The sequence below is a fragment of the Odontesthes bonariensis genome, chromosome 23, assembly GCF_027942865.1.
Source record: "Odontesthes bonariensis isolate fOdoBon6 chromosome 23, fOdoBon6.hap1, whole genome shotgun sequence".
Lineage (NCBI taxonomy): Eukaryota > Metazoa > Chordata > Actinopteri > Atheriniformes > Atherinopsidae > Odontesthes > Odontesthes bonariensis.
The window spans coordinates 11,248,047-11,270,766 of record NC_134528.1 but is presented as its reverse complement, the minus strand read 5'-3'; the positions used below and the strand labels follow the sequence as shown (position 1 = coordinate 11,270,766).

Below are 22,720 nucleotides of genomic sequence, written 5' to 3'. Positions count from 1 at the left end.
TTTTCTTGGGGTGGCTTCAACTCAAACAATATAAATATAACATGCCCAGGAAAAAAAAACAAATTCTATTTGTCTACAGCGAAATGGGAATGTGTCTTTCTTTTTGTTTGTATGAATTTATTTTTGTGAAGTAAAATTACACATTTACTTGTACTACATGTGTTTTTAACTACAGTGTATTATTGTCATGATGATGATTTTTACAATAAGTGTGCTTATTAAGAAATTTGCTAGTGGAAATATAGATTATTGAACTCAACTGCTCTGGTGAAATACATGTACTGATATACTATGATGTATCAATGTTTAATACTTGCTCCCATTTCTTTTTCAGAATAAAAGCCTGCTGCTGATCGAGCTGCACAAGTTGCCAAACCTCAAATAGGTTAGTGATACTGTAATGCCATGGATAAAGAACAGTGGAATGCCACACGCAGTAATTTAAGGAAAAGAGCTGTAAAAAGAGTTAAGCAGTTCTTTGACTCTTTGCATGAGCTTGAGGTTGACGCTGAAGAGGAGTTCAGTTTTCAGGATGAAGCAATCGCTGATTCACCACCAAACTTTGATATAGACAGTGGAGATGGTGGATTAAGTTGTGATGATGATGATGACGGAAATTATGTTGATGACAGAAGGGATTTAGCAAGTTATTTGAGAGACTGGAGTATACAATTCCTCACCATTGTGTGTAATGTATCAAAAGCTTTACAGTTTTCTCAATTTTTAGGAACAGTCAGAAACAACCAGTTAACTGCCACTGACCAGGAGGTGGAGGCCTATATTAAAGGTAAGTCGGTTACAATACCTTTCTTGCAATATGTGTGATGCTGTTCGACAGCAGAAATCAAGATGAACCTGCCAGCATGTGTTTATAAAAAAATTTAAAAAAGAATGCAGGGTGTGTGCAGGAATCCTGAGGTTAATTTCAATATTATTTTAAAACTTTTTAAAGACCTTCCAAAAGCAAAACATCACCTTTAACATGAAGACAAACTAACATAAACATTATGATTTGTTACTGTAACTTTAGGTTAAATGTGAAGTTTTTCAGAGTGTTTGACTCCAGCTCACATTGCCTGTTACCCAACTTTCATTGTTGTCTGAACAGAATAAGTTTGAGCAAGTAGATATTGGGTCAGTGATCAGGCATAAAATCAACTATAGCTTCAGATTAATTGTAATTAAAAACAGACTAGACTTTGAAGTTGAAGTTTTGAAAGACATCGACACAATATTATAATATATAACTATCATTTCACAGGGCCTTTTTGTTTGGTCTCCTGATGATGTTTTAGGTTTTGCACTTCACTGCCACCATATACAGTAACCACAGTAATGCTTTACTGAGTCAACTAAATTTGTTCTTTTGTGTATTTCTTAAAGGACCACAAGACGGATTTGGATTTTTTTTTAGGTCAACAACTCTGTTCCTTTGGCCTGGATTTTGTTTTGTTTTGCCATCTTATTTTTCAAGTTATAAAAATAAAAAAATCACACCAGCTTTTTCTCGTGTTTGGTCATTTCTTCAATTTTTTTTAGTAGGTTTCCTCATCTTAGACCGCAAGATGAGTCTCAACAAGACTGGACCACTGCATGCGTGCCACCATTCAAACAGTATCTGTGGGTACCATAATGGCATGTAGCCAAAAATTCAGACCATTATTCTATGTTTTCATATTTGACATACCATTTTATCATGGTCGTGACTCCCTAAGTGTGCAGGTTAGTCAAGGTCATAGAGTGTAAACCAGTTCTGGACAGAATTAAAATGCACAGTGGCCCACATCCGGTTGAGTGCTGGTTTATTTGGTCTGTTTTTGGTTGACGTCTGGCATTGTGATGGCTTGGTTGTGGCCCACTTTTGGCAAACATGAGTGGACCGCCTAAGTGCCATCATTCCATGCTGTATGTGGGCCGGATGAACATGTCAGGTGTGGGCCGGACATGGGCCAAAAGAGTTTTGCTATCTGGGTATGGGTTACATATGTTTTAAACATTTCCTAAGTCTCTTTTATTTTTTATTTAAGTTCTTGAATTTACCCAGATTATTTTAATGTAAGCTATTTTGTAATTAATTATTTGATTTTAATTTATTTGATCAATTGGATGAACTCTAATTTGCCTAAAGATCATTATTTAGTATTTTTGTCTGTATGATTGAATGCTTGTGTTAAAAAATAAATCAGACGTTACTCAGTACTTGAGTAGTTTTTTCACCAAGCACTTTTTTACTCTTACTCAAGTAATTATTTGGATGACTACTTTTTACTTTTACTTGAGTCATATTATTCTGAAGTAACAGTACTTTTACTTGAGTACAGTTGACCTCAGGTTATAGCAAGCAAATATTTCAAAGATGAAATAAAGGTAATTTAACAGATATTTTACAAATAAACCAAACAGGCTGTAAGCATATAAAAGTTAATTTAATTTAATATATTTATTGATCATCTGAGTATTTTGAAGCGTTTGGCTGATTAACCGAAAAACCATGGACTCTGGTTTCTATGGTAACGGAGCATAAAGGTGTCTGTGCAGGTGCCTGTGTAAAAACCCAACAAACACACACACAAAAAAAAGTCGTTTAAACGGAGCGGGGTATATCTGAGGGTTTATTCAGCTCGTATAATAGATTCCTGGACCCAGTCTGACGGAGATGTGTTGCACAGTTTTCGACGCAGACCTGATTCAACTTAAGAAAAGACCAAGTCACCATAAACGAAATGGATATTCTTCAACCCCACAACGTTAAAATGTTTTCTTTAAAAGACGAGCTGGAGATTAAACACCTCGGTGTTCATCAGCCACAGGATGCTGTAAACCAAACTGCAGGTAAGAATGATCACAGATTTAACGTTTAGTTATTTTTTTTCCTCCAGGAGAAAACGGCTAACTGTTAGCTTGTTGTAGCGACGGTGGAGAATTTGACTCCGTTAAAGCTGAAGCCCCCAAAACACGAGTTTTTTTTCACGTTTGTGTTGATGAAATAGGACAGATTGAACTTATCAGCACTGATTTGAATGAAGTACATAACTTTAGAGATCGGGTTTCTTATTAAAGACTTGCACATTGTTCAGGATAACACTTCCCCCAGATGTCAGCACAGTTTTCTTAAAAACAAACGGTCCGTGGAAAAAGACGAGCTATTTTTTAAATGATCACAGTTGTTTTTGCTGCATAGAAAACTAGCGGTTTAAAGTCTGATATACACTGTATTGCTAAAAGTATTTGCTCCTCTGCCTTTACACATATATGATTTTAAGTGACATTCCATTCTTAATCCATAGGGTTTAATATGACGTCAGCCCATCCTTTGCAGCTGTGACAGCTTCAACTTTTCTGGGCGAGCTTTGCACAAGGTTTAGGAGTGTTTATGGGATTTTTTTTGACCGTTCTTCCAGAAGCACATTTGTGATGTCAGACACTGATGTTGAAAAGAAAGCCTGGCTCGCAGTCTCCGCTCTAATTCATCCCAAATGTGTTCTATCGGGTTGAGGTCAGGACTCTGCAGGCCAGTCAAGTTTTTCCACACCAAACCCGCTCATCCATGTCTTTATGGACCTTGCTTTGTGCACTGGTGCGCAGTCATGTTGGAAAAGGAAGGGGCCACCCCCCTAACTGTTTCCGCAAAGTTGGGAGCGTGAAATCTCTTGGTATGCTGAAGCATTCAGAGTTCCTTTCACTGGAACTAAGGGGCCAAGCCCAGCTCCTGAAAAACAACCCCACACCATAATCCTCCCCTCCAACAAACTTTACACTTGGCTTCATGCAGTCAGACAAAGTACTGTTCCCCTGGCAACCGCCAAACCCAGAGTCATCCATCAGATTGCCAGATGGAGAAGCGTGATTGGATGCAAAAGTGTCCAAATGTACACAGATCATCTTAAACATATGTATTCTGTTTTTTGTGCACACATAAATACACATTTATGGATAGTGAAATATTTTAGCTGGTTTCAAGTATTTAAGTCCTACAAAAACTTCCATTTAAAAAAAAAAAAAAAAAAAAGACATCATTTCCACATCCTGTTTAAAATTGGTCTCTTAGGTTCTTTGACTGTAAGCATCTTGGACATAATAACTTTTAGGGCTGCTATTCCCACTTAAAGGTTTGGCTTTTGGTCTTTCTTTGCATCTCTTCTTAGATATGCAACAAAAATATTATAACTTCATTTAGTCTGGATGACTTGATGTAAAACCATGTTCGCATTGCAGTTGTGAGCCCTTTTATTTGCACTCAATTCTGTCCATGTGTGTTTTGGTGTTTCCTGCAGATGTCCAGCAGCTGTTGGTGATTAAAGAAGAGGTTCCATGGAGCTCCATTCTGGAACAGCGGGACCCAGAACTTCTCCACATAAAGAAAGAGGAGGAACTCTGGGCCATTCAGGAGGGAGAGCAGCTTCATGAATACACCAGGTTCCCTTTCAATGTTATCGTAAAGAGTGAAGATGATGAAGAGGAGCAACAGCCCTCACAGCCTTATCAAAGACAAACTGAAACCAGAGAAACTGAGCCTCCAACCAGCAGCTTGTCTAAATGGATCAAAACAGAAATTGATGGAGGGGACTGTAGAAGACTTGAATTAGCCAATAACCAAAGTAGTTTACAGCCAAATACTGATGTTCAGCCTTCAGACTCCTCTGAGACTGAAGTCAGTGATGATGATGAATGGCAGAAACCTTTGTCAGACACTGACAATGGCCGGGAGCAGCGCAAGGTGCCCGAGTCGGGTGTAAATAGTGATGTGGGGTGTAACACTGCCAAAAAGCCTTTCAGCTGCTCAGATTGTGGTCAACAGTTTCTATATAAGCAGTCTCTGAAGAGACACATGAGACGTCACGCAGAAAAAAGTTCTTCCAGCTGTTTGATTGGTCAGAAATCTTCTGGAGTGGGACAAGATGTCAATTTACCAACGAGAGTCCACACAGGAAAGAAAAAATTTGGTTGTCAGGACTGTGGGAAAACATTTCGAGATCAGTTTAGTCTTAAATCCCACATGAGAGTTCACACAGGAGAGCAGCCATTTGGTTGTGATGTTTGTGGTAAAAGCTTTAAGCATGAGCACAATCTTAAGATCCACATGAGGATTCACACGGGAGAGATGCCGTTTGCCTGTGAGGTTTGTGGTAAAAGATTCAAGCATCAGCACAATCTGAAGACGCACATGAGAATACACACAGGAGAGAAGCCTTTTGTTTGTGATATTTGTGGTAAAACAGCAAGACATCAGAATAACCTGAAGAGGCACATGATAGTCCACAAAGGTGAGAGGCCATTTGGTTGTGATCTTTGTGGTAAAAGATTCAATCGCAAGACAGGTCTCATAGCGCATATGACAGCCCACACAGGTGAAAAACCATTTGGATGTGACATTTGCGGTAAAACTTATAAACGGAAGACGCATCTTCGAACTCACATGACCGTTCACACAGAAGACAAACCGTTTGGCTGCAAAGTTTGTGGTAAAAGATTCAACCGTAAAACACATCTTGTGACGCATATGGCCGTTCACACAGGTGAGAAACCGTACAGTTGTGACTTTTGTGATAAAAGATTCACCCGGAAAACACACCTCCAATCACACATCAAGGTTCATACAGGAAAGAAACCTTTTGGTTGTGGTGTTTGTGGTCAAGAATTTACCCAACAGGGAAGTTTAAAGAGGCACATGAGAATCCATGTGGGGTAATATCTGTAACTGTGCCAGCAGTGGTGCATGTGCCACGAAGATATAACAGAAACCACAGGTACAATCACAATGACAGTGGCAGGCTTTGAAGTAAAGGATCTAATTTGATGTAAAACCCAAAACAAAGGTTTATTTCCTGTATAATGGAAGCAACAGCCTCATTGCTGTATTTTGACTTTATTTGGAATTTGACTAGTTGGTGCTTTCCAATCCAGAATAATTAGAACTGTCCATCCATCCATCATCTACCGCTTCTCCAGGGATCGGGTCGCGGGGGCAGCAGCTTGAGCAGAGAAACCCAGACATAATTAGAACTGGTTTGTTCTAAAACAAGTTAAAGGGCCAATATTAGCCAATCAAGACAAGTAAAATGAAAGAGCTGTTCTGGTTCTAAAGAAATGACTCTTTAATGACTTTTTATGGTTATTGGTTTAAAGGGCGACATATTCGGCACTTTGAGCCATGGTTCAGAAAGCTTTACAATCAACCCAATGGAGCAATAATTCCCTAAATGACTACCAGCATCTTTATAAGACGGCTAGAAAATTAAACTAAAATGATTGGTTGGAAAATAATGTATGAACTTATTGTTTTTGAGTCAGAAGGTGACTTGTTAAATGAGAGTGAGCTGCATCTTGGAGGGATTCTTTTGGATGCAGCAACTCTGTGGCGTCAGCTCCTCCTGCTTTGGCTTTAGCTTAAACTTGATGGTCATTGACTAATTATTACGTTATTTATCAGCAGAGCAGATTGTGTCACTAGTCAATGACAAAATGGCTGCAAGGCCTAACAGGGCTGATGCCACTTTATGCACTTTTATGTACACGATATTGCCAAAGTATTAGTTCATCTGCCTTTACAGTCATATTAACTTAAGTGACATCCCATTCTTAATCCAGAGGGTTTAATATGACATCAGCCCATCCTTTGCAGCTATAACAGCTTCCACTCTTCTGGGAAAGCTTTCCACAAGATTTAGGAGTGTTTATAGGATCTTTTGACCGTTTTTCCAGAGGCACATTTGTGAGGTTAGACACTGATGTTGAACAGAAAGCCTGGCTCGCCGTCTCCGCTCTAATTCATCCCAAATGTGTTCTATCAGGTTGAGGTCAGGACTCTGTGCAGGCCGGTCAGCTTCTTCCACACCAAACTGGCTCATCCACGTCTTTATGGACCTTGCTTTGTGCACTAGTGCGCAGCCATGTTGGAAAAGGAAGGGGCCACCCCCCTAACTGTTTCCGCAAAGTTGGGAGCGTGAAAACTCTTTTTATGCTGAAGCATTCAGAGTTCCTTTCACTGGAACTAAGAGGCCAAGCCCAGCTCCTGAAACACAACCCCACACCATAATCCTCCCCTCCAACAAACTTTACACTTGGAACAATACAGTCAGACAAGTACTGTTCCCCTGGCAACCACCAAACCCAGAGTCATCCATCAGATTGCCAGATGGAGAAGCGTGATTCGTCACTCCAGAGAAGGCGTCTCCACTTCTAGAGTCCAGCGGCGGCGTGCTTTACACCACTGCATCGGACGCTTTGCATCGCACTCGGTGATGTATGGCTTGGATGCAGTTGCCATGGAAACCCATTCCATGAAGCTCTCTACGCACTGTTCTTGAGCTAATCTGAAGGCCACATGAAGTCTGAAGGTCTGCAGCGATTGACTCTGCAGAAAGTTGGCGACCTCTGCTCACAATGCGCCTCATTATCCGCTGACCCCGCTCTGTCATTTTACGTGGCCGACGACTTTGTTATAATACAACTGGAAGCTGACTGTGGAATATTTAGTCGCGAGGGAATTTCACAAATGGACTTGTTGCACAGGTGGCGTCCTGTCACGGTACCATGCTGGAATTCTCTGAACTCCTGAGAGCGAAACATTCTTTCACAGATGTTTGTGGAAGAAGTCTGCATGCCGCGGTGCTTGAATTTATACACCTGTGGCCACGGAAGTGACTGGAACACCTGAATTTAATTATTTGGTATGGTGAGTGAATACCTTTGGCAATACAGTGTATTTGTGATCATGTATTATTATTGTCACGCACCTTTTAATTATTAAGGTGAATATGACCAGTTTAAGTGTGTTAATTAAACATGTTATGTATGGATATTAATACATGTTAAACTGAATTTAATTGAAATATAAACAAGCTTTTTTTCTCACTAATTTCCAGTGTTAAGTTTTCTGTCTGAATGAAATGTGTTTTTTCTTCCACTGATGGTCAAGACATGAAAGTGTCACTTAGAGATGATGTCATCAGACATGCGACTGTAGTTGGGTTACGCCCACTTTTAGCAACCGAGCGGTAAAGAGACTCCTGGGCGCAGACTGTTTGACCGGCTTGAAAACACGACTCAAAATGGCGACGAGCTGTTGTACAATCGACTGTACCAACAGATTCGGGAAGAAGTCGGGTTTTATTTTCAAAGTTCTAAGAAATACAATAGACATGACAAGCTATTGAGCATAGTTGGTGCAACTGCATAAAAGATTATTTTTTGCATTTGATAGATCCACCTCCTTGCTGACGTTGCAGCCTTGTTGGGACATGGTGGCCGTCCACCAGCCCTTCACTACTCCATCCAGCGGGGCCATCCAGGGTTGCACGGCACTCACCAGTGAACAAGACTGTTTGAAAATGACTCTTCATGTATTTCTGGGCCCACTGCAGCCGTTTCTGCTTGTGAGCATTGGTTAGAGGTTGCCGAATAGAAGGTTTATGCATAACTGCAAGCATCTGGAGGATCCTTTACCTTGATGTTTGCGGGGACTCAAGAGGCTCCAGCAGCTTCAAATACGTGTTTGCTGCTTTTTAATCGCACTTTAGCAGCAGCTCTCATGTGTTTGTCTGGCAGAAACCATCCTTATTGTGCCTCTATCTGCACGAACCAGTGTGTGCACTGAATCAGCCACAAATCTCTTAACAGTACGATGATCACGCTTACTTTTTTGTGAAATATCTAAGGTTTTCATACCTTGTCCAAGGCATTCAACTATTTCACGCTTTTCAGCAGCAGAGAAATTCTTTTTCTTTCCCATATTGCTTTAAAATGGTGGTCTGCTTAATAGTATGTCCTTTTTAAGTAGTTTTTCCTTTAATTGGGCTCACCTGGCAAACTAATTACCACAGTAATGAGATTGAATTCAGTGATCCAAAGAGCCCTGAGACACAATATCATCCATGAGTTTTCTCCAAATATGTTGAAATGAATTTCATTATTGACATTTTGATGGATGGTTAAATCTTCATAAACTTGATCTCCAGGTTTATGAATCAACTGTTTTACCAATGTTATGCATGGAGAGAGTGATGGGCAGAAAAGCCTATAAGAAACCATGAGAAAATAGCAGAAAACACACCCCCAAAGCAGTTTAACCACATCACGAGTTAAGACTGCGCTAGAAATCCATTGCTACAAAGTCTCTGTTGTAGAGGACATTATTTTTTATCCTACTGGGGCTTCCTCGTAAAATGAAAAAAAAAAAAAAAAGATTACTTAATATTTCACTCAGTGGGATATGTGTCCTTTGGTATTTTAGGTTCATGAAATGAGGTGAAAACACCTCATAAGTTTGGGTTGAAATTACTGACATTCACACATGATTCTTGGGCAGATTTTTTTGGGTAACTTGTCATTTTCAAAGGGAAAGAAAGTTAAGTTTCACTTTAGTACTTCGTCTCACAAGAGTTTAAATTACAAACAAAATATATTTAAATTACAACCAAATATTGCACACATTTTGTGACTTTTGAAACAGACTTATTGTGTTAATTTATTAAAAATATGTTCTTAAAACTAGCATTTGTAACCACATTACTCCAGTTTCACAGAATCACTGTTTTATTTGTTACATTGAGAGGATTGGTGTTAGATATGTTAAGATTTTAAGTCTTAACGCCTTATTTATAATCATTCACAGCAATAGTTTAATCAAATTCATTTGAAAGATGATGTTTATTAAGGTTATAGTAAGCAAATATTTCAAAGATGAAGAAAACGATAATTTAACAGGTATTTTACAAATAAACCAAACAGGCTTTAAGAATATAAAAGTTAATTTAGTTTAAAATATTTATTGATCATCTGTGTGTTTTATAGTTTGTCGCTGAGTTGAAGTGCTTGACTGATTAACCGGAAAACCATGGACTCTGGTTTCTATGGTAACGGAGAATAAAGGTGTCTGTGCAGGTGCCTGTGTAAAAACCCAACAAACGCACACAAAAAAAAGTCGTCTAAACGGAGCGGGGCCCAGTCTGAGGGTATCTTCAGCTCGTATAATAGATTCCTGGACCCAGTCTGACGGAGATGTAACCGGCTGTGTTGCACAGTTTTCGACGCAGGCCTGGTTCAACTTAAGAAAAGATCCAAGTCACCATAACCAAAATGGATATTCTTCAACCGCATAACATTAAGAAAAAATCTTTAAAAGACGATCTGGAGATTAAACGCATCGGTGTTCATCAGTCGCGGGATGCTGCAAACCAAACTGCAGGTAAGAATAATCACAGATTTAATGTTTAGTTGTTTTTTTTTCTTCCAGGAGAAAACGGCTAACTGTTAGCTTGTTGTAGCGACGGTGGAGAATTTGACTCCGTTAAAGATGAACCCCCCAAAACACGAGTTTGTTTTCACGTTTGTGTTGATGAAATAGAACAGATTGAACTTATCGGCACTGATTTGAGTGAAGTACATAACTGTGGAGATGTGTTTTTCTTATGAAAGACCTGCACATTGTTCAGGATAACACGTCTTCCCCCAGATGTTTTCTTAAAAACAAACGGTCAGTGGAAGAAGACGAGCTAGTTTTTAAATTATCAAAGTAATTGCAGCATAGAAAACTAGCGGTTCCAGTTTAAAGGCTGACATATGTTCATTTAGGTTAATTAGCCTCAGAGTTGTCATAGCTGTGTAAATCCGTTCAAATGGAAGAACTCAAAACTTACAAACTTTTCCTCTCAAGAAAGCGTTTCTGTGGCTGAATTTGTCTCAGGTTTGGGCCAAATTATGTCATCTGGGGCTAAACTGTCCATCTAATCTAAAGTTTGTCAAATAAAACTGCTTAAACAAACGGATTTAAAATCGATAAGTAAATGCCATTGAAAGTAAGAAACAGTTTAAAACTAAATCATAAGCTGATCCCTTTTTAACTTTGGGGAACTTGCTAACAAAACAGTTGCTACGGCTTGAAGACCAGTGCAAACAGCCATTTGACAATAACTGAGATCATTCTGTTTGGGAGCAAAGAGAAGAGGGTCAGCGTTGGTAAATATCTTGAGATTCGGGCCCTTACAATCACTGACCAAGTTGGTAACCTCGGAGTGTTGATAGACTCAGATCTGACTTTCAGCAGCCACATCAAAGCTATCAAGGCAGCTTTTTACCATCTCAGAAACATCAACAGAATAGGAGGGTTTCAGTTACGTCATCACGGGAGCGTGCAAATTTAAGTTGGTGGGCTGGACGCTTGACTACAGCATAGCAACAACATGGAGAATATGGAGATGAGTGAATATTTTAGTGGTTTGGAGCTGGCATATAGGGAAAGGTATTTGGCGTTAGTTGATAAATACATTGGGCGTGACCCATAGTTAATGAAAATGTCCGAATTATCGCAAGACCGGAACGATTTGCCGAAAATAGAGGCTGTGGACATAACGAGCTACCTGGTTCTCCAGACGTCTTACTACACCAAGCAACAGATGAAGGCCCACAAATGTTTGGAGGCATACAACTATTACCACAGCGGATGGATCAGCAAACTCGGAGTAAAACGTCTACAGAATGATTGTGTTTTGGTGTTCGCCAGGGTAAGTTTGCTTTCTGTGTTGTTTATGGTGCATTATCCCAATGGAAAATGCAGTGTGCAGTGCAGGGCTGGGCAGTAAAGCAGAACTAACATGTTGAATGCCGAGCTGTGAATGTTGGCACTCAAATAACAATAAAAAATGTTTATGTTTTGATAAAATGCCGAGATGGTAACCCAGCTTGACCGTCGGAGCCCAGTCCACTGACTCAGTAGCCAACAACGCGCTGGGGCAGCCTTCAAAACAAAGCCAAAACGTAGCCCGTATTACATTACTGTTGATTGGCATTTAACAACATAATACTTTACTGTACTACAACTAAACAGTTAGATTTCGCACATACCTTTGACGAAGTGGTCACCGCAGACACGTCCTCCAGTCTGTAAACGTAGGTTAGCTATCCACTTTTTGCGGCGTTGTTCTGTTAGTTTTTTCCATTTCTCACCTCTATGGGCGATTACCTTAGGTACTCGATATTAACCCTTTCCCTTCTCTCGGTTAGACCGATTGCTACATCCACAAAACTGAGGCGTTTTGGGCAAAAAAGTGGCAGACAAAACACAGTTTTTCCAATGGGCTCCAGCTCAGGTTGCCCACCACTTAGGTTCGCGCGCTTAAAAAATACGGAAGTGACGTCAAGTGAAACCCTCCTATTAAAGGTTTCCTCTCCCAAACAGACCAGGAGAAACTCATCCATGCATTCATCTCCAGCAGACTCCATCACTGTAACGCTCTTTTAACTGGACTTCCCAAAAAGAGCATTAAACATCTGCAGCTCATCCAGAACGCTGCTGCTGGAGTTTTAACCCGGACTAAGAGATCTGAACACATCACAGCAGCTTTAAAATCTTTACTCTGGCTTCCAGTCAGTCACAGAATAGATTTTAAAAGCCTGCTGATGGTTTACATCTGTGATCTGTTCAGAGAATATAAACCCAGCAGAGCTCTTGGATCCAAGGACTCAGGTCAGCTGGTCCAGTCCAGAGTACAGACTAAACATGGAGAAGCAGCATTTAGCTGTTATGCTGCAAACAAGTGGAACAAACTGCCAGTGGTGATTAAACTTTCACCAAATGGAGACATTTTTAAATCCAGGTTAAAGACATTTCTTTTCTCATGTGTCTATGCATGAAATCTGCACAATATCTTTTAATTTATCTGGACTGTTGCTTGTTTTTTTGGTTTCTCTTTATGTTATTTTATGTATTTCTAATGCTTCTTCCACTCCCTGCTGCAATGCTTTTATTTTATGTAAAACACTTTGAATTGTTTGTACATGAAATGTGCTACAAATAAATTTGATTTGATTTGAATATAGCTTATCTTAGGTGCAGGCTTTGCCACAATTTGTGCTAATGTTTTTCATAGTTTTTTGGGTTGACTAATCACCAACATGCATCATAAACATTTGTACACCTGGATAAACTCGATCATCTGATATTTAAAACGTAAATCAAGCGCTCCCTGTTGACCATATGTCAGTCACAGCTGTTCCCGGCTGGGAGCAGCTGGAAGTTTCCTGGATGAGATTTGGTTGAGTAGCCACATGAGGACAGATCTACAAGAACAGAGAGCAGAGCGTGGAAACGCAAACCAAACGCTGGCACAGATCAGAAATACTTTGGATTTAGGGCGAGTGATGTTCACCAAGACCTGATCATTTGCAGAAAGAGCTGCAGAGTTATTGAAGCATCTGAAAACACACCACAAACTGCAGGATGACGAATGCATGAAGGCCAAGAAAAACAGTCCAATGGTTGTTAACTTCAACTAGCACCAACCTAATTATTGAATGCTTTATAGAAAGCAGGGCCCTGTTGGTTTATTCTGTTAGAATATCTTTATTTTTTCTAAGAGATGCTCTGAATTTATCTGAAAGCGGATTTGATTCTGATGAGAAGAAGCAGGAATGTAGTTCAGTGTGAATGAAAGCAGAGTTATGTTCACAGAAAAGTGTAATAACATTATTTTCCACAAAAAAATCGGTAAATAATAATGCTCAAACTAATCTTGATTATTTTTGGCCATGATTATGCAGCACTACAGCTTCTGCATCAGATAAAAATAAATTTAAATAATTTATTCAAGTCAAGTAGTTTTTTTTGTCATTTTAACCACATACAGTGGTGTACAGTACACAGTGAAACGAAACAACGTTCCTCCAGGACCAAGGCGATCGTCATTTTACTGTCAAAACGGCAGTTTCAAGCTAGCTACAACGAGGGTAGGTTCACTTCCTGTTTTCAAAATAAAAGCACCAATTGTATCGTAATGGCTTTCCCTGTGATAAAAGGCAACGGGTATTTTATTTTTGTGAAAATAAGTAAAATAAGTGCGTTGCTCACTGCGGCTAGCTTTAGTAGCGCCGAATTCGTGGGAACAAAATTGTAAATAGCCGGTATTTTGTCAGGTTTTCAACACGTTGGGGATCTAAACGACTACTTTCTCGCCTGAAAATGTTTCAAATGTTGCTAAAGTTTACAGAGTTTAGAGCTTAAGGGAAATCAGCTTCAGGCCGGCTGTTTCGGCTCGGGCAGGAGCGAAATGCATTGTGGGTAAACGCTCTGCATACTGTCTGATCGATGAGTATGCAGTATGGAAGTATGCAGTTTGCAAGTATGTAGTATGCGGTTTCAAACACAGCCTCTGATTGTTTAGGAGTCTGATAGCTTGGGGGAAGAAACTGTTGCACAGTCTGGATGTGAGGGCCCGGATGCTTCGGTACCTTTTCCCAGACGGTAGGAGGGTGAAGAGTGTGTGTGTGATCATCCACAATGCTGGTTGCTTTGCGGATGCAGCGTGTAGTGTAGATGTCTGTGATGGAGGGGAGAGAGACACCGACGATCTTCTCAGCTGTCCTCACTACCCGCTGCAGGGACTTGGGATCCGAAATGGTGCAATTCCCAAACCAGGCCGTCATGCAGCTGCTCAGGATGCTCTCGATGGTTCCTCTGTAGAATGTGGTGAGGGTGGGAGGTGGGAGATGGGCCGTCCTCAGCCTTCGCAGGAAGTAGAGACGCTGTAGAGACTTGTCCTTCTGAAGTCAACAACCATCTCTTTGGTCCTGTCTATGTTCAGACAGGTTGTTGGTTCTACACCAGTCTGTTAACCGTTGGACTTCCTCTCAGTATGCTGACTCGTCGTTCTTGCTGATGAGACCCACCACAGTCGTGTCATCTGCAAACTTGACTATGTGATTCGAGCTGTGCATTGCTGTACAGTCATGAGTCACAAGTTGAACAGCAATGGACTGAGCACACAGCCCTGGGGGGCTCCAGTGCTCAGTGTGGTGGTGCTGGAGCTGTTGCATCCGATCCGGACTGACTGAGGTCTCCCAGTCAGGAGGTCCAGGATCCAGTTTACAGAGAGAAGTGTTCAGGCCCAGTAGGTTCAGCTTTCCGGTCAGGTGCTGAGGAATGATCGTGTTGAATTCTGAACTAAAGTCTATGAACAGCTTCCGAACATAAGTGTTCTTATTGTCCAGGTGGTTGAGCGCCAGGTGAAGGGTGGTGGATATGGCGTCGTCCGTTGAGCGGTTGGGACGGTACGCACACTGCAGAGGATCTAATGAAGGAGGCAGCAGAGTCTTGATGTGCCTCATGACAAGCCTTTCAAAACACTTCATGATGATGGGTGTGAGTGCAACAAGACGGTGGTCATTGAGGTAGAACACTGAAGACTTCTTTGGCACGGGTATGATGGTGGTTGCCTTGAGGCACGATGGGACGGTGGCACTGCTCAGGGAGATGTTGAAGATGTCGGTGATGACATCTGTCAGCTGGTCTGCACATTCCCTGAACACTCTACCAGGAATGTTGTCTGGTCCAGCGGCTTTCCATGGGTCGACTCTGCGTAGTCTTTCTCACGTCAGCTGCTGTAAGGCCTCCCATTACCTGGTCGTTGGGAGGAGGGGTGGTCTTCTTCGCTGCCACGCCGTTTTGTGTCTCAAACCGAGCATAGAAGCCATTCAGTGCATCTGGAAGGGAGGCATCACTGTCACAGGCAGGTGGTGTTGTCCTGCAGGTGCTGATTGCCTGTGTAGTGACCAATCCCTCCTTTATCGCTACTGGATGCGGATTGTTTTAGTTTTGACGTGTACTTTGGGATATAATCCAACGAAACCTTCCTTTTGGCTTGAAATAATACTTTGCTTTTAATATCTTTATGAAGCCACAATACTTATAATTTGTCCATGCACAATAGACAGCTATCGCTCAAGCACAGTCGAAAACTGTTTGCTTCCCACTCATCAGCGTCACCTGTGCCACACTGAGCACGCTGATTTAAACTGCCTGACCCCCCGCCAACATCCAGTAAAGGTCAGTGCACCAAAGAGAAACTGCCGCCTTGTGGCTTGGCAGTGAAAATGTTCATAAATAAAACATGGCTCCTACAGCCTGGATGCCACATGCGCCACGTGTCACCGCTGTCTCGGAAGTGGCTGTGGATGCTCTGACCGTGTGCGCGCTTTCCCTCTCTGATGGCCCGGGACAGTTTGGCCTTTGCTGTTCTGAAGCCTCGTTTCCACTATGCAGTCCGGTACGGGTCGGGTCGCTTTGGGGTCAGCTTGCGGTGCCACTGTACAAAGGGGACCCTCAGGGGTGGGCAGAGTGCGTGCCGAAGCGTAAATAGCAAATAACCAATAACATCCATAATTTCGAACCACCTCCAAGCTTCTTCAGCTTAATGCGACACCGGCTCGCGGTCCGGTTGAAACCACTCTCTGCCATTTTTGCGGCAATCAGCTGGAAAACTTTTTGGTTTGGCACAGCGCCATCGAGCTCCCGCTGCACAGCCTCCTCGCCAACAACGGAGAGCAGAGCCTGGAACCGGTCCTGTGTGCTAGGTACCCCAAGCAGAAGGGTTACAGACATGGTAACGGGTTCCATGGGACCGGTACGCTTTCGTGGTAGTGGAAACACTGAAATAAGCGAACCGTTCTGAACCGACCCGTACCGGACTGCATAGTGGAAACACTACATTAGGGCCGCCTTGTCTCCTGCTTTGAAGGCAGAGCCTCGAGCCTTCAGCAGAGCACGCACCTCTGCAGTCATCCACGGCTTCTGGTTGGTACGTATGGGGATGGTCTTGGAGACAGTCCCATCGTGTATACACTTGCCGATGTAGCAGGTCACAGATGATGTGTACTCCTCCAAGCCTGTGGTGTTGCTGTAGGTTGCAGCCTCCTTATACATCTGCCAGTCAGTGTGCTCAAAATAGTCCTGAAGATCAGAGATGGCTCTTCACCTCACCTGCTTCAGAACCTGGGATTAGCATAACAGAGATGTGATCGGAGTATCCGAGGCTAGGGCGGGGCTCTGCCCGGTACGGGCTGGGAATGTTTGTGTAAACAGGTCCAGAGTGTTCGCCAGTCTAGTAGCAAAGTTCCCATGCTAGTGGAATTTAGGGAAAACTGACTTGAGATTCACATGGTTGAAATCTCCAGCAACAATAAAGAATCCATCAGGGTGTACGTTCTGTAGTCCGCTGATAGCGCTGTACAGTTCAGAGCGCATCTTTAGCGTTAGCAGCGGGTGGGATGTAAACGCTGAGAATCAGTGCTGTAGTGAATTCCCTCGGTAAATAAAACGGTCTGCATCTGACGATCATAAACTCCACTAGAGATGAGCAGTAACTAGACACTAGTACAGAGTTCTTGCACCATTCTGTGTTGATGTAAACACACAGTCCGCCACCACGAGGCTTACAGCACAGAGCTGAGTTTCTGTCGGCACGAAACGAGGCTAGTCCTTCAAGCCCGGGGGTGCTCACACTTTTTCAGCATGCGAGCTACTTATAAAATGACCAAGTCACAAAGATCTACCCACTACAAAAATGCAAAACATATATTTATTGAGGATTCTTTATGTAGAATGTATGTTGATGTACCTTGCGTAGCCGCATGAGAAAATATTGCACAACACAACTGAATTAACTATGAAAATTTTTGTGAAAGTGCCTAAACAAACTAAAACCTGTTCCCTCTGAAACACGTTAGGCCTTGATAATTAATAAATAAATCATTAATAATTAACCAACTAAACAACTAAGAATGTATAGTGTAAAGAAAATGGCATTTAAAGTGTTTGCTCTTCAAAGGGAACACCAAGAGTTGTGAGAAGTTCAGTTTAATATTTTCTCTGTTGAGGGGAGGAAATTAATCACATTAATCAGTGTTTTTAGCAATTTAAAGCTGCTCTTACAATGTACGAATGCCTCTTTTACCATCTCTGTCTTGGAAGGACTTCTTGTTATTAACGATGGCGTGACTCACCCGGAACAATGCTTCGGTGGCGGCGTTCGCTTTTGAAGTATGTTGTGTGAAAAATTACTGCTGTCCAGACAACTAGGATTTTAGTTCATTAACCTTTCTCTTTCTCAGCTCGCTTTTCAGCGGGAAGTCGGTGTCGTATTTGCTATGAACAGTCCGAAGATGCCGCTCCACATTTCCCTTCTTTGGTATGGTAGACTGGCAATGAGGCAAACGCACTTGGAAAATGACATTGTGAAAAAAAACAGTCCACCTCCCATTCCGTATGAAAGTGATACATTTTTGTCTTCTTACTTGGTCCAGCAACCCTACTAATTTTTGATGGTCATAAGCTTTCTTTAGTTTTAAAATTGGAGATGACTCGATGATAAGCTTGCTAGTTTTGCTGCACTTAGCGTCTTTTTGCGCATGCGCGGTGACCTAACGGTCAGAGAAATTCAGTTGTCATCTGATTATCTGCCCTGTATGTCAATCAAAAAAAAAATGGACGTCTATTTTTTTTTTAATGTCATGCGATCTACCAATACTACCTTTTGCGATCGTCTGGTAGATTGCGATCGACGTATTGAGCACCCCATGTCCAGCTGGCGTCGGGAACTCTGTCGCTCAGCCACGTCTCCGTGGAAACAAAGACACAGCAGTCTCTAGATTCTCGTCGTGTAGTTCTCTGAAGTCGGATGCAGTCCAGTTTATTCTCCAGGGAGCAGACATTTGAGAGCTGGCTGAGTTGGCTTTGTTGTTAGCCTAGCACAAACTCCAGCCCGCTTTCCACGCTTCTGTAGTCTCGTGCACCGCTTCCGATGCCGCCTCTTTCGGCTGCCAGCTTCAGGCGAAGCCACGGTCTGGAGGCCTGGTTGCCGTAGCAGCCCAAGTCCGCATAGCGTCTCTCGTAGCTCAGTGTCTGGTCTGAGCTCCTTTATTCTCCAACACAGCCTGAACCCTCTTAGACAAGCATTCTGTCGTTTCTTTAAGTAGTCTTCAGTGTATATACAGTCATGTAAAATGTAGTCCTCCTCTTAAGATTTCTGCTTGTAGTAGTTCAACTTTTAGCTATTAATAGCAAGCTTATGCTATTATGCACTAAATCAGCATGATGACAAAGACAAATGCATCTAAATGATGGATTTTTCTAACTCAACAGTAAGAAAACACAGTATGAAATAAATGTAAATGTAGTAAACAGAAACAGGACCTCCGGCCTTCGAAGCTCGCGTGTTACACTAAGCTGCTGTTGAGCACTGTTTTAATGACTTACTGGAGATCACGGGGGCCTGTTGGAATCAATTTCTCCAGGCCTTAAATTCCCTGGCAGAAGCCTGTTTGTTTTTTCCGATGCACTCCTCATCTATCTACTGGTCCCATTTATTTGTGAATTTTATCTGCAGGTCTGCCAAAAGTCATGTTTTTGGTCCTTTTTTGCATCTCTTCATAGACACGCAACAAAAATATTGTCGTTTAATTTATTTTGATGTAAAACCATGTTCACATTGCAGTTGTGAGCCCTTTTTAGTTGCACTCAATTCTGTCCGTGTGTTTCTGTGTTTCCTGCAGATGTCCAGCAGCTGTTGGTGAGTAAAGAAGAGGTTCCATGGAGCTCCATTCTGGACCAGCAGGACCCAGAACTCCTCCACATAAAGGAGGAAGAGGAGGAACTCTGGGCCATTCAGGAGGGAGAGCAGCTTCAGGAATACACCAGGTTCCCTTTCAATGTTATCGTAAAGAGTGAAGATGATGAAGAGGAGCAACAGACCTCACAGGTTTATCAAAGACCAACTGAAACCAGAGAAACTGAGCCTCCAACCAGCAGCTCGTTTAAATGGATCAAAACAGAAATTGATGGAGGGGACTGTAGAAGACTTGAATTAGCCAATAACCAAAGTAGTTTACAGCCAAATACTGAGAGACAGTCTGCTGGCTCTTCTGAGACTGAAGTCAGTGATGGTGATGATGATGATGATGATGATGATGAATGGCGGGAACCTTTGTCAGACACTGACAATGGTTGGGAGCAGCGCAAGATGGCCGAGTCGGGTGTAAATAGTGATGTGGGGTGTAACACTGCCAAAAAGCCTTTCAGCTGCTCAGATTGTGGTAAACAGTTTCTATATAAGCAGTCTCTGAAGAGACACATGAGACGTAACACAGAAAAAAGTTCTTCCGGCTGTTTGATTGGTCAGAAATCTTCTGGAGTGGGACAAGATGTCAATTTACCGACGAGAGTCCACACAGGAAAGAAAAAATTTGGTTGTCAGGACTGCGGGAAAACATTTCGAGATCAGTTTAGTCTTAAATCCCACATGAGAGTTCACACAGGAGAGCAGCCGTTTGGCTGTGATGTTTGTGGCAAAAGATTTAAGCATCAGCATGACGTTAAGATCCACTTGAGGATTCACACGGGAGAGATGCCGTTTGCCTGTGAGGTTTGTGGTAAAAGATTCAAGCATCAGCACAATCTGAAGACGCACATGAGAATACACACAGGAGAGAAGCCTTATGTTTGTGATATTTGTGGTAAAAGAGCAAGACATCAGAATAACCTGAAAACACACATGATAGTCCACAAAGGTGAGAGGCCATTTGGTTGTGATCTTTGTGGTAAAAGATTCAATCGCAAGACGAGTCTTAGAGCGCACAAAGCGGTCCACACAGGAGAAAAACCCTACAGTTGCGATATTTGCGGTAAAAGTTATAAACGGAAGACGCATCTTCGAACTCACATGACCGTTCACACAGAAGAGAAACCGTTTAGCTGCGAAGTTTGTGGTAAAAGATTCAACCGTAAGACATATCTGGCAACGCATATGGCCGTTCACACAGGTGAGAAACCATACAGTTGTGACTTTTGTAGTAAAAGATTCACTCGGAAAACACACCTCGATTCACACATTACGGTTCATACAGGGGAGAAGCCTTTTGGTTGTGGTGTTTGTGGTCAAGAATTTACCCAACAGGGAAGTTTAAATAGACACATGAGATTCCACTTGGGGTAATATCTGTAACTGTACCAGCAGTGGTGCATGTGCCACGCACGACCTGCCATGAAGCCACCTGTACTGGATGCAAAATTATTGTATTTTTTTCTTTAAATCTTTTTGTATTTTTTTTCCCCAGCAACAATAATTCAGCACTAGTTTCTGCTTTTCCTGCCTCCATCGAAGACAAATAAATCAGAAAACAGACTCCATCCTAAAACCAGTAAAATAACAGGATTCACAAGGAATTTACTTCAGATGTCAAGCTGTAGTTTTGTTGCCTCAAATAAGCATTAAATTATGTCTAATGTACATGTTAATGGGACTCTGGGTCATGTTTCTGTTCCCAATCTTTGCAATAATGAGCAGCAGCACACTCACTTGTGGGTTTGTTCATATCACCAGTTGCTAAAAAAGTTAGCGGCTAATAGTTAGCGTTAACTAATTAGCCGCTAATTGAATGGGGTGGAGAAACAACTAAGGCTTGGAGGAGGTTTTTGTTATTCTGACATTGGTTTAGCTCCATTTCTTGGTATTTACTGACTAATCATTGGTTCGGTGCAGCAGAATGTGACCGAAGGATTGGTCAAACGTGTGATGATTGATATGCTAATCAGGTCAATGTCACTTTAAATTTTCTGTGTTTTGTAAAGCTGTATTTTCATTGTGAGCAAAAAAAAGCTGAATATGACCAAGTCGTAGCAATGTTTTATGTTATTGAAAATAATTAATTTAACCTTTCTGTTTGGTTTTCTGGTAGCCTCTCCTTGGTGAGAAAAGACAAATTAAAGCTGATGGACAGAGTTTTGTTACCTTTTCTGAGCAAATGTAATATCAAGAACCAAAGCAAGTTTGCTGAACTTAACTTTAACCTCAGTGGAGGCTTTTAATGTCTATTTTTCCCTCAGAAGCATGTTTAAAATATATGAAAACAGGTGCAGTTGAAAAGAGGCCTTTGTTCAAGGTGTACGTCAGGATAAATGTGCTCCCTGGAGTTGAGTCGGATATTCATGTTGGTGTTTTTACCAGACGGGATGTCACAGAGAAGTCTTGATGTAAGTAAAGTCAAAATAACGTTGGGGGGTCCTTTGTTGCACACTCATGAAGACGGCTGCAACTTTACCAAACCATCTCGGCTGCTATGATCACAGGAATAAAGAAACAAGAACTGTGTGTTTGAGTGTTTTCGGTCTGTGTTACGTTAATTTCAGTCAAACTTACTCCGAGTTTGTTTGAAAGCAGACTGAGGCTGTGTTTGAAACCGCATACTTCTCCTACTACTCATGCTAACTTTTTGAGTTACTATGCGAGAAGTTCCCGAATGCATACTAGATTCGCCGAAATGTTGGGTATGCATTATGAGGTTACTGCTCATACTCAAACTACCAAAGATTGACGCCGCCGATCGTCATTTCCTGTCAAAAAGGCAGTTTCAAGCTAGCTACAACGAGGGTAGGTTCACTTCCTGTTTTCAAAACAAAAGCACCAATTGTATCGTAATGGGTTTCCCTATGATAAAAGGCAACGGGTATTTTATTTTGTGAAAATAACAGAAAGTGCGTTGCTCACTGCGGCTAGCTTTAGTAGCGCCGAATTCGTCTGAACAAAATTGTAAATAGCCGGTATTTTGTCAGGTTTTCAACACGTTGGGGATCTAAACGACTACTTTCTCACCTGAAAATGTTTCAAATGTTGCTAAAGTTTACAGAGTTTAGAGCTTAAGCGAAATCAGCTTCAGGCCGGCTGATTTCGGCTCGGGCAGGAGCGAAATGCATTGTGGGTAAACGCTCTGCATACTGTCTGATCGATCAGTATGCAGTTTGCAAGTATGTAGTATGCGGTTTCGAACACAGCCTGAGACTCGCTTTTTCGAGCGGTCTCAACCCACCTTGTGGTGCGTTCATGAAAGCGTTCCCACTTCCTCAGAGCGGACCAACCCTCTGAAGTGTGAACACATCCTGAAACAGGTCAGTAGAACA

At 41.9% G+C, this 22,720-nt stretch overlaps 1 protein-coding gene across 2 annotated transcripts; it reads left to right on the top strand.

Annotated features, from left to right (window-relative positions):
• The first annotated feature begins 2,567 nt into the window (after positions 1 to 2,567).
• LOC142374579 (uncharacterized) lies at positions 2,568 to 21,061 on the top strand. 2 transcript variants are annotated; one of them, XM_075458319.1, is made up of 2 exons: positions 2,568 to 2,832; positions 19,321 to 21,061. In XM_075458319.1, exons 1-2 carry the CDS (start codon positions 2,724 to 2,726, stop codon positions 20,757 to 20,759), a joined length of 1,548 nt encoding a protein of 515 aa, XP_075314434.1. In that variant the 5' UTR covers positions 2,568 to 2,723; the 3' UTR covers positions 20,760 to 21,061. The 2 variants fall into 2 exon arrangements, with proteins under 2 accessions (XP_075314434.1, XP_075314435.1); XM_075458320.1 differs by lacking the exon at positions 19,321 to 21,061 and adding an exon at positions 4,275 to 7,837.
• The last annotated feature ends 1,659 nt before the right edge of the window (positions 21,062 to 22,720 follow it).